Raw genomic sequence first — 12,556 nt, forward strand, 5'->3', positions numbered from 1 at the left:
CCGCTCGTAAGTCGCAATATTTCATCTATGATGGTCCATATTAAATTGTAAATATGGTTCAATGTTGGCGTGAATTGCCACTCGTGAAATTTTATGGCAGATCCGCGTGCACTGGGGAATACAAGCTTGGCTTGGACAGTTCAAATGATACAGATGAAAAGGGCAGGGGAACATCGTCCATGGAGCAGGTGAAGAAAAAAAAAAAAAAAAAGTACTGACTTTTACTGAGCTAAACAAAATAATGTTCACGAGTTAAATTATGCGAAATAATTTGTTTTGAGTTGTTTTGATAGCCACTGCTGTTGCAGGCAAACCTCGTGCTCCAATAAAATATTTAGCAAATATCGGGTTGCGTATGCCTAAGGTCATGCTGTACCTCCACAAAACAAAGGTGCGACCAAATCCTGTGCTGTGCGACCAACTAGAAATGTTACTCGCACCAGTGCTACCAGTGGAAAAGATAGTGTAGAGCCCTGGATATATCCATTTTAAGATTATATTGAAAAAATCAATAAATAAAAATTCTGGAAAGACACCGATGTGAGTTGCAGGTTTTGTTCTGATTCTCCTGTGTGTTCGTTTTGCAGCCTGCTCTTTTTGAAGGTCCAGGCTCATCACGACAAGGAACAATTTGCCTTCTGCTCGCTCAAAGGATGTGAGAGGGTAAAGATAACAGCTGTTATCCCGAAAGGCAGTCCACCCAGCAATTGCATGTCTCAGGCCTACCCAAGACATGCTGAGATGCCTGTTGTAGATGTACCGATGCCCACAAAGATCTCCAATGACAGATTGGTGAGAGATGGGAAATAATCAAATTTGGGCTCTAACAGGACTCTTATTGTGGCAACTAGGTTTCTCTCAAGTGTCAAAATTGTCTAGTAATGTTTCCTGTTTTTTTTTTTTTTTCCAGCACTCAACAGGGCACTTACTGGAAGTCAAACTAGAGTCCTATAATACTCGGTTCTTCCACATCAAGGAGGACTTTGCCTTTACTGAGGTAATAATTTTTCCAGCCAATCCTTTGTGTGACTACAGATGCGCATACAATGTTACATGTGCAAGTGTAGCCATAATTGGGGTCGTTGTTAGCGACAAATTAATCATTTGGATAGTACTGAGGGGAGTTGTAATTCCTTCAGCAACCTCTAGGTGCACCATGTTGAAGTTGCTTTAATTTGTAGGAGAAAAATAAACGATGAAAATCCTATATTGAGTGTTCATAATCTGAAGTCGCTACTATGTTGAATTATGGAGTTTTCTGCTTTAGTAAAAGAATTAATAATCCACTCAAAAACGGATGATCCAAACCGGTTGGAATTTCTAAACTACACATTTATTTAGTAAAGGTCACACATACAGTATCGATCAGCCTAACCTAACTTTCAAACGGAAATAAAATGCAAATAAGGAGATGAAAAGAAAGCATGGGATGTAACGATATCTAAACATCACTATAAGATATTATCACAATATGAAGGTCACGATACGATAATTATCATGGGGCGTTGTCGATATTTAAAAAAGATCACAATACTGTAAAAAAAAAAAAATCTCATACTAAAAAAAAGCACAATATTGCGCTTTTGTACATAACAGCCAGTGTTGCCGGTAACGCGTTACTTAGTAACGCGTTACTCAAAAAAGTTGCTTTCTAAAGTAACTAATAGTCTAACGCGTTACTTTATTCTACAAAGTAGTCTGCTTAAAGTTACTGTCCAGAGAATCAATGCGTTACTCCACATTGTCATGAAGAAGGCAAACTATCTCACTGTTGTAACAGTCACAAACAACTACTGATAACTACGAAGATGAGGCAGAAGTCATTGATCACCACACTGAATTCAGCCATGGTCTGGTCATGAATGGTTTGCACATTCAAAACAAAAGTGATGATACTTTTACTACTAGTTTTATTAACCAACAGGCACACAACACAACAAAAAAAGTGTGCATTATGGACCATAAAAGTGGTAAAAAAAAATAATTTATTTCCATCCTCAACTGGTCCGTGAAGCATTATGGGATGAGGTCGTCTCCGCCCTCTCGCCAGGGGGAGTGACGTCAGACAAGTTACGTTTTCAGTAGGGGTGGAACAAAAAAACGATTCGACCGAACCATCGTTCGTCAAGGGGAGCTAAACGACCGTATCGGTTGCGAGTGAGGCTTTATGGTTTTCATAACAATAGCAAGAGTTCTGCGCCGTGCTCTACTTGTTTTGTTTACATTTCAGTAGCATCACCATTCAAGCTACTTCCGTGTTTCCGTGCTCGCGACACGGCGCGCGCGCGCGCAACGAGTGACAACATACAAATGGAGACAGTTAGCAGAAGCCGTACATCTCGGTATTTCCCATGGCTATCGAGTCCTCTCGGTGCACTTGTATGTCCCGGGCCGGCGTTGGTACTGCGCGCGAGCCAAAAAGAATAACTCCCGTGACGATCCAATGCATGGATTCAAACGACACAGGTATGTCCCACAGCCAACACACCAGCTAAGCTAAAAGCACACTGCAAGTATCTCATTTCTCAGTTTGTGGCTCCCTGTCAATGTCTACAACTAGCATGAGCAGCAGATAGGAGAACTGAGACGTGCCCGCGATTACGACAGCCCAAAAAACAAAATATAAACAGTAGTGATTCTGTGGTCATCATCGTGTCTCAGATTAAAAAAACAAAAAAAGATGTCATACATTAACCAAAAATGAAAGTGATGACAAAAGAAAAAACAATTGTTAAATACAAAAATTGTTGATTAAAAAGGGAAATGAACTTTTGGAAATATTTTTGCATATATTAAGTGGTTAAAATGTGTTTGATAGATTTATTGTTCCATAAGGTGGCTTCATATTTCTTTTGGCTGGACGGTAGGTTTATTTCATGTCTTAAATTTATGTTTCTGAAATACTTCACAATGTGCAAATATTCTGTTTAATTGTGTTGGTGTCTGTCTAAAGGTTAAATATTTATATTTAACATTAAATTATCAACCTTTTGTTTTCCTGATCCTTATTTTGAAGAGAAAAAACAAACAAACCAAAAAACAATTATAACTGTCAATAACTACTAATAAATATTTAAACTGATACATGTGTACACACTGGAATAGCGGAACAAACAAACAATAGAGGAATTTAGGGGATTTTCATTTTCAACCTGGATAGATTTTTATTTTTTGTTTTATAAAAAGTATTTACGTTACAAGAAGTCAAGAGAGACTGCCTATTTTGTTTTTCATAAAAAAAACCTTTATTTTCATGTTAAAAATGCACTTTCAATAAAGTATTTGGAACTCCGTTTCTACTGCATTATTTTTATGTTGAGATGGTGTTATCGGCAGCTGCTGAAAGTAACTAAAAAAGTAACTTTTAATCTAACTTAGTTACTTTTAAAATCAAGTAATCAGTAACGCAATTTAGTTACTTTTAAAACCAAGTAATCAGTAAAGTAACTAAGTTACTTTTTCAAGGTAACTGTGGCAACACTGATAACAGCAATGCATATAAACCACCTGTAAGCTCTAATAACAATATTGACGCACTGATTTGCTTATGCAAGCACACATTGATCTCTTCACAAGCAAATTAGGTTCCCCTACATCTGACAATTAGCATAGATTTTAAACATAGAAGGCCAAAACAACCCTCATGAAAATTTTATTGCACTAATAAAATAGCCACCAGAGGGTGCTAGAACTGCACAAATGGAAATCAACCTGACTTTTTTTTAACAGATGTGTTCCTTTTAAATATTGTGAACATGACGACGACGATATTGTGGCAGTTTTAATATTACGATATCACGATATTGCCCTTATTGTGACATCCCTAGCATGGGACCGAACAAACTAAGGAAAATAAATAATGTAAGGTGAATAGGAAAAAATTGGAAGCGTTTGACTTCTCAACCCTTTTTATGTTAAAACGTTACGCCAGTGGTTGTGTCATATTGCAATCAAACGCACTTAGCTGGTTCAGAGGCACACTAGGGGGAGAGATGATGTCCTCAAGTAAAGAAAACTGTAATCCAGTTAGAAGCAGGTGAGCGCACGCGTCTGGAACTCTGCGGCAGATCCTCAGATGGAACAATGAGTGGCTGATGAACGCACAGTTGGAATGCCGACACAGGTCCTTGGGTGGTTGCCTTGTTCCATGCCCAAGTTGGCAAAGCACGCCGTGGAAGGGGTTGGGTAGCCCAACCGGAGTCTGATGAGGAACCGGGGTGAAGTCTCTCACGCACGTGAGATGGAACCGGCCTGAGGCTGATGGTGCGCTCCTGGTGAGGCGTGGAACCACGTGGCTTGGACGCCACGTGGTTCGGGCGCACTGTGGAGTTACCGGCTCGGGAAAGGGACCAAAATGGCCAAACGACGGAGTTCCAGAACACAAGGCACAAGTGGTAGTGGCCTCCTTACATTGCGCACGCGCTTTGGGCGCACGAGTGGTTGCCAGTCCGGGGCTCAAAGAAAGACGCCACGTGGTTGCTTTCACGTGCTCGAGGCGACCGCCGCCTTTCAGTAGCGTGAATGTTCAGGGGAAGAGAGCAGGAACCTGCTCTCAGGAAGAGGTCTTTGCGCGCTGGCATTTTAAGACGGTGGAACAGGTGGCCAAGAACTACGCCCCTTCCGTACGCCAGAAGCAGGCTTGGTTGAGAGGCCAAGCTTTTGAAGTACAATAGTAATTGAAATTTGGGCAGAATTGACAGGCCAGTGCTTCACAAATAAACACAGGAAACTACTTGCACAGGAATCTACTTCAAAAGCTGTGGCTGTAAATAAACCTGCTACTATATTTTGGTATTGCATTTTTTGTACTATAGAATTGTATTGTTGCATTGTGCAATGTAATATAGGTGACAATTTTATTTTGAAGTAAACAGGAAGTGGTGTCATAAATCGAGAGGAAATGAGGTAACTCACCAACATACCGCCATTAGTAGCGTCGTTCCAAGGTCAAGGAAGACGTGTGTGCCAGAGAGAAGGAAAACAACTCAAGTTAAGATTCACAGACTTCATAAGGGGTTTATTAGTCTTTATTAGCACCTGGTTGAGAAGGGAACGAGGTTCGTAATCATGTTTATTGTTTAACTATCGTTACATTTTACATTGTTTGTGTGATTCACTGTATAGTAAATCACTATCACTTTCACCCACTAGCATGTGCTAATGCACAATGCTATGGCTAGGGTGGCCAACTGTCCCGTATTAACTGGGACTTCCCGTGTTTTGGGCTAAATTGTTATGTCCTGTACAGGTCCTCTAAAGTCTTGTAAAGTATTTCTCAGTTCTTACACGAAATGCAGCAAACGGCCTCTTTGCCATTTTTGGACCACAGCGGCTCCCATAGGTTGACAAGTGACGAGGAAGTTGCTCATAGCCAATAAAATGAGTCGCTGGGTGTCAAGTAACTTCCTCTCACATTTGAGATTGACAGCTAAAGTTAGCCAATGACAATCGGGATGGGGGGTGGGGGCGGTCAGACGCGGTTCCTTTGACATACGAATCTACTTCCGCGTTAGCCAGAACACGCTCGCCCGCCTGCTGACCGCGGACGTCATATTTATGTAGCAAGCTGGGTCTGCCGTTGCCTTTTTGTGGATTAAAAACTATATGATGCAAAGCGACGTATTGCAATGGGAGCCGCCAACATGTCTCGTCCAGGCTGACACAGTTGACATATCGCTAGAATTCCTGTAAGTCCTTACGTTATAACGTTCGCACGATCACATGTTCAAGTGAGTGGGAAAACTTATATTTTAATCAATCAAGCCACACACACACACGCGCACACGCAACACATGCATGCACAATTTGTAGAACATCACATACAGTGATGCTGTTATGTTTGTGGTGTGATTGTGGACCCAAATGCGACGAAGCAGGGTGAGAAGGCAGAGAGGTCCAAACGGGATTTTAATTAACAAAAATCTTGCGTTGCCACACCTCCAGTACAGTGTGTTAAGTACCGTTGTACCAATAAGTATGAAATGTGTGGGAGAAACTCAAAATGCAGATTTCATTAGTAAGAATGTGAATTTAAATTTTCTTTAGTAATATATTTTTCCAGCTGCTACTCCAAGATTGGTCTGCATCATCATGTTGTCAGAACCATCAGCAATGTGAAATGAAAGCAAAGCACACAAGAAAAAACAATCGCAGTGAAATATAAACGTAACTTCTGCAAGTCACCATTCAAGATACTGAATATACTGAATGGTTGATGCAAACAATGAAGTTGCTAGGCTCTCATTATCCCATACAGGGATCCTGGCATAAAACACTCACTGATTTTCAGTGAAAAAAATAACAGAATTTGTCAGTAGCAACCTAATTACTGAGCGTGAGTGGCCAGATACTGATACTGTACACATGGGCTTATATATATATATATATATATATATATATATATATATATATATATATATATATATATATATATATATATATATATATATATTAACGCATTTTATTATCTGAATGTCATTTGAAAACATTGATTAAATGCATGTACGCACCTGGATGCATGTGTGTATTGCTCAAAACGTAACAGCATCATATCAATTGGATGCAATTCAGCAATTATATCACAAAGGACTTGCTGAATGCTGACGTAAACTTGGTAACATCATCATATCAACTGGGTGCATTTCAGCAATTATATTGCAAAGAACGCGCTGAATACAGATATAGACAAATACACATCCATAAACATAACTTATGCACTGAGAGTATGTATAGGTCCCCCTTTAACCAGTTGCTGAGGCAAACAAGCTTATTGATATTTTCAGATGCCAGTGTTGATCTCTTTTTTTTTTTGTACAATGTGACCTGTTAATGAAAAAACATCTTACAGCAATGACTACATTGAGAGCACTGTCTGTGCCTAAAGTGCAGACCTTCTTGGTAATATTCCACTCTTATGCAACTTGGCGAAACTGGCTAGCGCAAACTTCAGCAATACTGTAGGTCTTTGATAAGTTTTGAAAACACCCAAAGAAAAGGATTGTAGTTGCCATTTGTCATCAATTGGGTGAGCAGTTACCCCAAGGTAATGTGATTACTTACTGAGGTCCAATAGTCTGCTGTAATCGATACAAATTCAGCATTGTTCAGCAATTGCTCCCTGGTGAGCTTCTCTGCGTCGTAAAGTCCGTGTATCCGTGTTGTAATAGTCCCCCTTGAGTAGTTTGTAGTTCAGGTCGCCTGTAGCGATGCACATAATGTCTTGCAGATCCCGGTCTCCAATGATGTTTATTGGTCGACATGCTGTGGCTATCCATTTCGCAAATGCGTTGCTTCATTTTTCTGCGGTAATTTTGTTGACAACACGCCGACGAGTACTCTCCGCCAGCGTAATCTGTCGTCCACCGCACGACGCCGATGCACTCGTAGCACTCTTGCTAGCAGCTGACACAACGATGTGTTTTGCTTTGAGATGATATTTTAAACTTGTGCTTCGATGGAAAGCAAGTTCAATGCTGCAATAAATGCAAGTTACTTTTGTTTTATCTAAAGTCCCGTCGGGGTGTTTCTTAAAGTGAAATTTACTACCGAGCACACTAGGGGTGTGAATTGCCTAGTACCTGACGATTCGATTCGTATCACGATTCACAGGTCACGATTCGATTCGATACCGATTAATCCCGATACGAATTTATAAGTCGATTGTTGCGATTTTTTTTCATTCAAATTTAGAAAATACTAATCAGTAAGCTTGTAGAGTGTAAGATTTATATGAAAATGTATTATTTATTTATCTGAAATTTCAGTCTTATAGAGGTTGTAATTTGTTTCATGTTTGAACAGCATTGAAATAAAATATTAAGGCTTAATGTTCCGTTCATATAACATTCTTCCATGCTTAAGGTGTGAATCCTAAAAAAAAAAAAAAAAAAAGAAAAGAAAAAAAATCGATTTTGCCGATTATTGAATCGATTCGAGAAACGCGCGATGTAGTATCGCGATATATCGCCGAATCTATTTTTTTTAACACCCCTAGAGCACACCAACTGGAGTCACCCCGCTCATCTTGGAACAACAGGAAATGCCGTGCATTGACCTAATCACTGACCTGCGCAGCCTTCAATGTAACCATCCGCGGTTACGTTCAAGGCTCAAGTGCGGTCCAAAAAAAATAGTGCGATTAATCTGCGTTAATACGTGATTAATGCGACACTTTTCTGTGATTAATTAATCTATTAACGCTTTAACTTTGACAGCCCAAATATATATATATATATTTGTATTCCTGTCTGATTTATTTTTTGTTATAAGGAATGACAAAGGGAAAGGTTAAAATTTGTTTTTATACCATATGTTAATTGTAGGCAAAAAGATATTGTAAAGGATATAGAACAATAAGGTAATTCATTTATAGTACAGGCTTTAAATAAGGTAAAATGTATGCTCAGAACATGCCGTTTGAGTTGTTAATGGTATTTTATTTTGTTTTGTATTGTAGCTCTTACGGTGTGTTCACAATAAGGGAAGGTAAAATAAAAGATTGAGAACCATCAGTTGGAGAGACCACCTTTATTTCAACCCAGGATGCTACAGTGGCTTCTTTGAAAAACGCTTACACTGCTTTGAAGTTTGGTGAAATAAAAACTACAATTCAGATGGCACTCGGTCTGATGTAAAGACCAGAGTCCATTGAGATTTTTAACCAAGGTTTTTCTGGATAAGGAAGTCTGGACTTCCCTGCTAAAGCTTCTGCGCTCGTAACCTGACCAGAGATAAGCTGTAGAAAATGGGTGATTTATTTATTTGTTTCATTTCCTGACTAGGTATAAAAACCTGCTATATTGTAACTTTAATTACTTCAGAGCGCAGATGAAGTAACACTCAACCTGAATACAGTATATGTATGTTGAAGCATTCAAGCTGGAAAGCATTTTAGCAGGCCACATTTGCCACATGTAACCTTGAATGACGATGTTTTCCTTTGTCCTTGTCCCTTACTAAACTTACCTTCTGTTTTATAACTTTATTTACAAAATACTGCTTTAAGTGTCTGATCACATGATGCTGGACAGTGTGTTCAGTAGAACTTAAAACACTAATGTGATTGGTTGGCAATGACAGGTCAATGGCAGAAAATTGTATCAAGCAGAAGATGGCGTGCAACTAACCGTAATCAATGGGCATGATGGGAAGGTGGTGGACAGCAAAGGATTCAAGAACTCAATCCTTCAGGGTGTGCCTGCGCAGATCAACAACTACATCAACGGGCTGAGGGATGGGTAAGATAACGTTTTGAAATGACCCCAGCAACACAATACAGAAATACTAGATTCATATTGAACTTAATATCATTTTTGATTCACTAAATATGAGACAAAAAGTACAGAACTGAAATGAATGCTTTCTTTGGACAACTTTGTGAACAGTGGAAATGTGTGTGACTTGAACCATCATTTTTTTTCATAAACACATCTTTTCTTGTTGTTGTTTTGGTTTGGTTTGACTATGATTGTATTTCAAAGCTGCATGTGCCCCTTTCTCCAGTTATGTTGTTCTCCTGACATCAAAAGGTCGTCTGGTGACGAGAGGTCCATGGACCAAAGTACTGGAGCGACTAGGAGCGGACTCAGGCAAGCCACTGAAAGGTAACAACAGCAAAAATAATTTCTTCAATTAGACGGTAATCTAGTGTTTCTAAAACAATATGTTACACAAGGAGAAAGAAAATATTTTGCATCACCCCCCGCCCCTCAACTCTCAGTCACAACTTTAAAGGTACTAGATACTTCACTTATTTAGCCCATTATAACAATAAAAAGTTAATATTTTGTCTATAATTAATTTGATACTTTCATTATTTTTCACGTACAATTAGTACCTTTAAAAACACATTTTGCAACTTGCTGTCGACTGAAAATGACATCCAAGGGCTCAGGTAACCAATTATAGCTCACCTATTTTCTAGGTTTGGTCATGTGACATTCACAAGCTGAGCTGTGATTGGTTACCCGAGCCCTTGATGTAATTTTCAGTTGACAGTAAGTTTTTTTTTAATCAACAAATGATGCTTACATGCTTACAGAAACATTTAAATATACAGCTGAGCGATACCAAAAACAGGAAAGTGAAAACCAACATCATCATAGAACAATGGGGTCAATCATGTCATTATAAAGCCATACAGCCTTTTTAGATTTACAGCATTGTAATGAATCCTTAAAAGAAAGAAGTTCCTTCAGAAAAACAATAGAGGTTTGGTTTATTCATTTTTTCCTTTCGGACACATTGATCACATCACATCATTTGTAACATTGACATCCGAAAGAAGGGCTGACTGGTAGAAGCCGATGGCTAATTTGAGACCTGTCCCCATCGATCCATTACTAAAACATAATACATTAATTAATTAATTAATTAATTAATTAATTAATTAATTAATTAATTAATTAATTAACGAATGAATTAATTAATTAATTGTCATTGGTTTTTATCATTATCCATCCATCCCATACTATCCCAGACACTGCTCGCTCAGTTCATCTTGAATGTCCGTGTGTAGATTGCGGCTAGTCAAAGTAATTTGGAACTGGTGAATCGGTCCCCAGACGCCACCAGCAGGCCCAACCCGCCAGGCGAGCAGCCAAGGCAAGCGCATTTCTTCTCTTTCATCAGTAGCGTCTTCGCTGACCTCAGATCAGCTTTCACACGTTGTGGCTTCCAGAAGAGTCGATCGGCTTGCATTCTGCCGATTGCTTTCAAGCAATGTTGCCTCGATTCTGGTCAGCTCAACCACCACTGTTGCTACTTGTAGTTGTTGTTAGAGCGCTACCAAGACCAGCTCACCCAGCATAGCGGCCAAAGGTTGGCTTAGTATCTCCAAATTTGCATTTATGAATGAAAAACTTTGCCATAACAATCAACTTATTCAACGTAAATTGTTTTACCTTATTATCCATTATTACTCCAAATTTAATATCCATGTAATCAGTCGACAGCAAGTTTAAATGTACTAATTGTACATGAAAAATAATGAAAATATCAAATTTATTACAGGCAAAATATTAATGTTTGACTGCCAAAAATGTCGAAATAAGTAAAGTATCCCTTTAAATAGCATAATTTGTCTATACATTGCTGTAAGTAGCGTATTTTCCGTACTATAAGGCGCACCGCATTATAAGGCACACCTTCAATGAATGACATATTTTGAAACTTTTTCCATATAAAGTCGTTAAAGTAGAGGCTGGGGTTACGTTATGCACCCATTAGATGGTGCTGCGCTAAAGGGAATGTCAACAAAACAGTCAGAAAGGTCAGTCAAACTTTATTAATAGATTACAAACCAGCTTTCTGACAACTCCATTCACTCCCAAAATGAATAAACAGCTGTTTTATTATTTTCTCTGAGGTAAAGTATTAGTATTAGCTAGCAATCCAAGATGGCGGGATCTTCTGCACATGCGCGTCACCGATCGTGCAGGGTCACCGATAGCGTCTTGACAGCGAGACCTGTTGCGGCTCAGTAGTGATCCATATGTAAGGCGCACTGGATTATAAGGCGCATGGTCAGCTTTTCAAAAAATTGAAGGCGTTTAGGTGCGCCTTATAGTGCGGAAAATATGGTACACCTCTCCAGAGGAGCTAATAACTCCTTGCGCACACGCTTGCAATCGAGCACCACTGCCACTGCCACCCCTTAAAACAGGGTGTGCAATTTATTCTATTACAGGTAAATAATAATAACAACAGCAACATATGGGGTATCATACCCCCACCCTCCACCCACCCACGTGAGGACAGCAGGAAGTCAATGTTCACCAAAATAACAGCCCACTAATAAACAGTAGCTGGTGCTGTGAAAATCTTGCTTCGAGTCAACAATCCGCATCAGGTCCTCAGACTCTTCACATTCCCGCAATGTTTTCTTCCTGCAGATAAGTTGGCGTTTGTAGGCTTCAAAGGCTCATTCCATCCTGACTGGATTCGTTTGGAAGTGGACCCGAACACAGCTAAGATCCACCAGGTTCTGCCAATCCCTGTGATCCACAAGATGAAGCTATGAGTGCCAGGCAGAACGGAAAGGACAATAAAGAGGCTATGTGGCTGCAAAAAACAAAACACACACATGCACGCACACACTCATATACTGTAATACATTATACATTGACTGCAGACTTCTCTGCTCCAAGCAACTGGTCGAGGTCCAAGTGGTGTGTTTTTGAAGGGGAATTATGTGTTTGGGTGTGCTGAGAATGAGAAGCACTGTCCACGATGAGTCTAAGACCACCTCATTAGTAGACGGCTTAAACTCGACTTAGTCCTTCCTTACTACTGCTGCTGCAGAATTATAGAAGATGCTTAAATGAACTGACAAGTTAGTAACTCTGCACTTATACATTATTTCATGAGCACATTAGTCATTATACCTGTATTGTTAGCATTGAATCCTGCTGTAACATATGGCAGTTTTATATAAACATGAGCTCATAAATCACCTCATATCCCATCATAGCTAAATCATCAAAGTTTTTTTTGTAATGCTAAATACAACCCCTAGCAAAAAATATGCAATCACCAGTCTCGGACGAGCATGCACTGA

At 39.4% G+C, this 12,556-nt stretch overlaps 1 protein-coding gene across 1 annotated transcript in view; it reads left to right on the forward strand.

Moving 5' to 3' along the window:
- LOC144017050 (cell migration-inducing and hyaluronan-binding protein-like) overlaps window positions 1-12,556 on the forward strand; it is a 161,650-nt gene extending 149,094 nt beyond the window's left edge. Inside the window, exons 24-28 of the mRNA XM_077518291.1 lie at window positions 588-792; window positions 911-997; window positions 9,079-9,236; window positions 9,502-9,602; window positions 11,892-12,556. Coding sequence (XP_077374417.1) covers window positions 588-792; window positions 911-997; window positions 9,079-9,236; window positions 9,502-9,602; window positions 11,892-12,019 — 679 coding nt within the window. The 3' untranslated portion in view covers window positions 12,020-12,556. The remainder of the gene's footprint in view (window positions 1-587; window positions 793-910; window positions 998-9,078; window positions 9,237-9,501; window positions 9,603-11,891) is intronic.

This window comes from Festucalex cinctus, chromosome 4 (assembly GCF_051991245.1).
Source record: "Festucalex cinctus isolate MCC-2025b chromosome 4, RoL_Fcin_1.0, whole genome shotgun sequence".
NCBI classification, from domain to species: domain Eukaryota; kingdom Metazoa; phylum Chordata; class Actinopteri; order Syngnathiformes; family Syngnathidae; genus Festucalex; species Festucalex cinctus.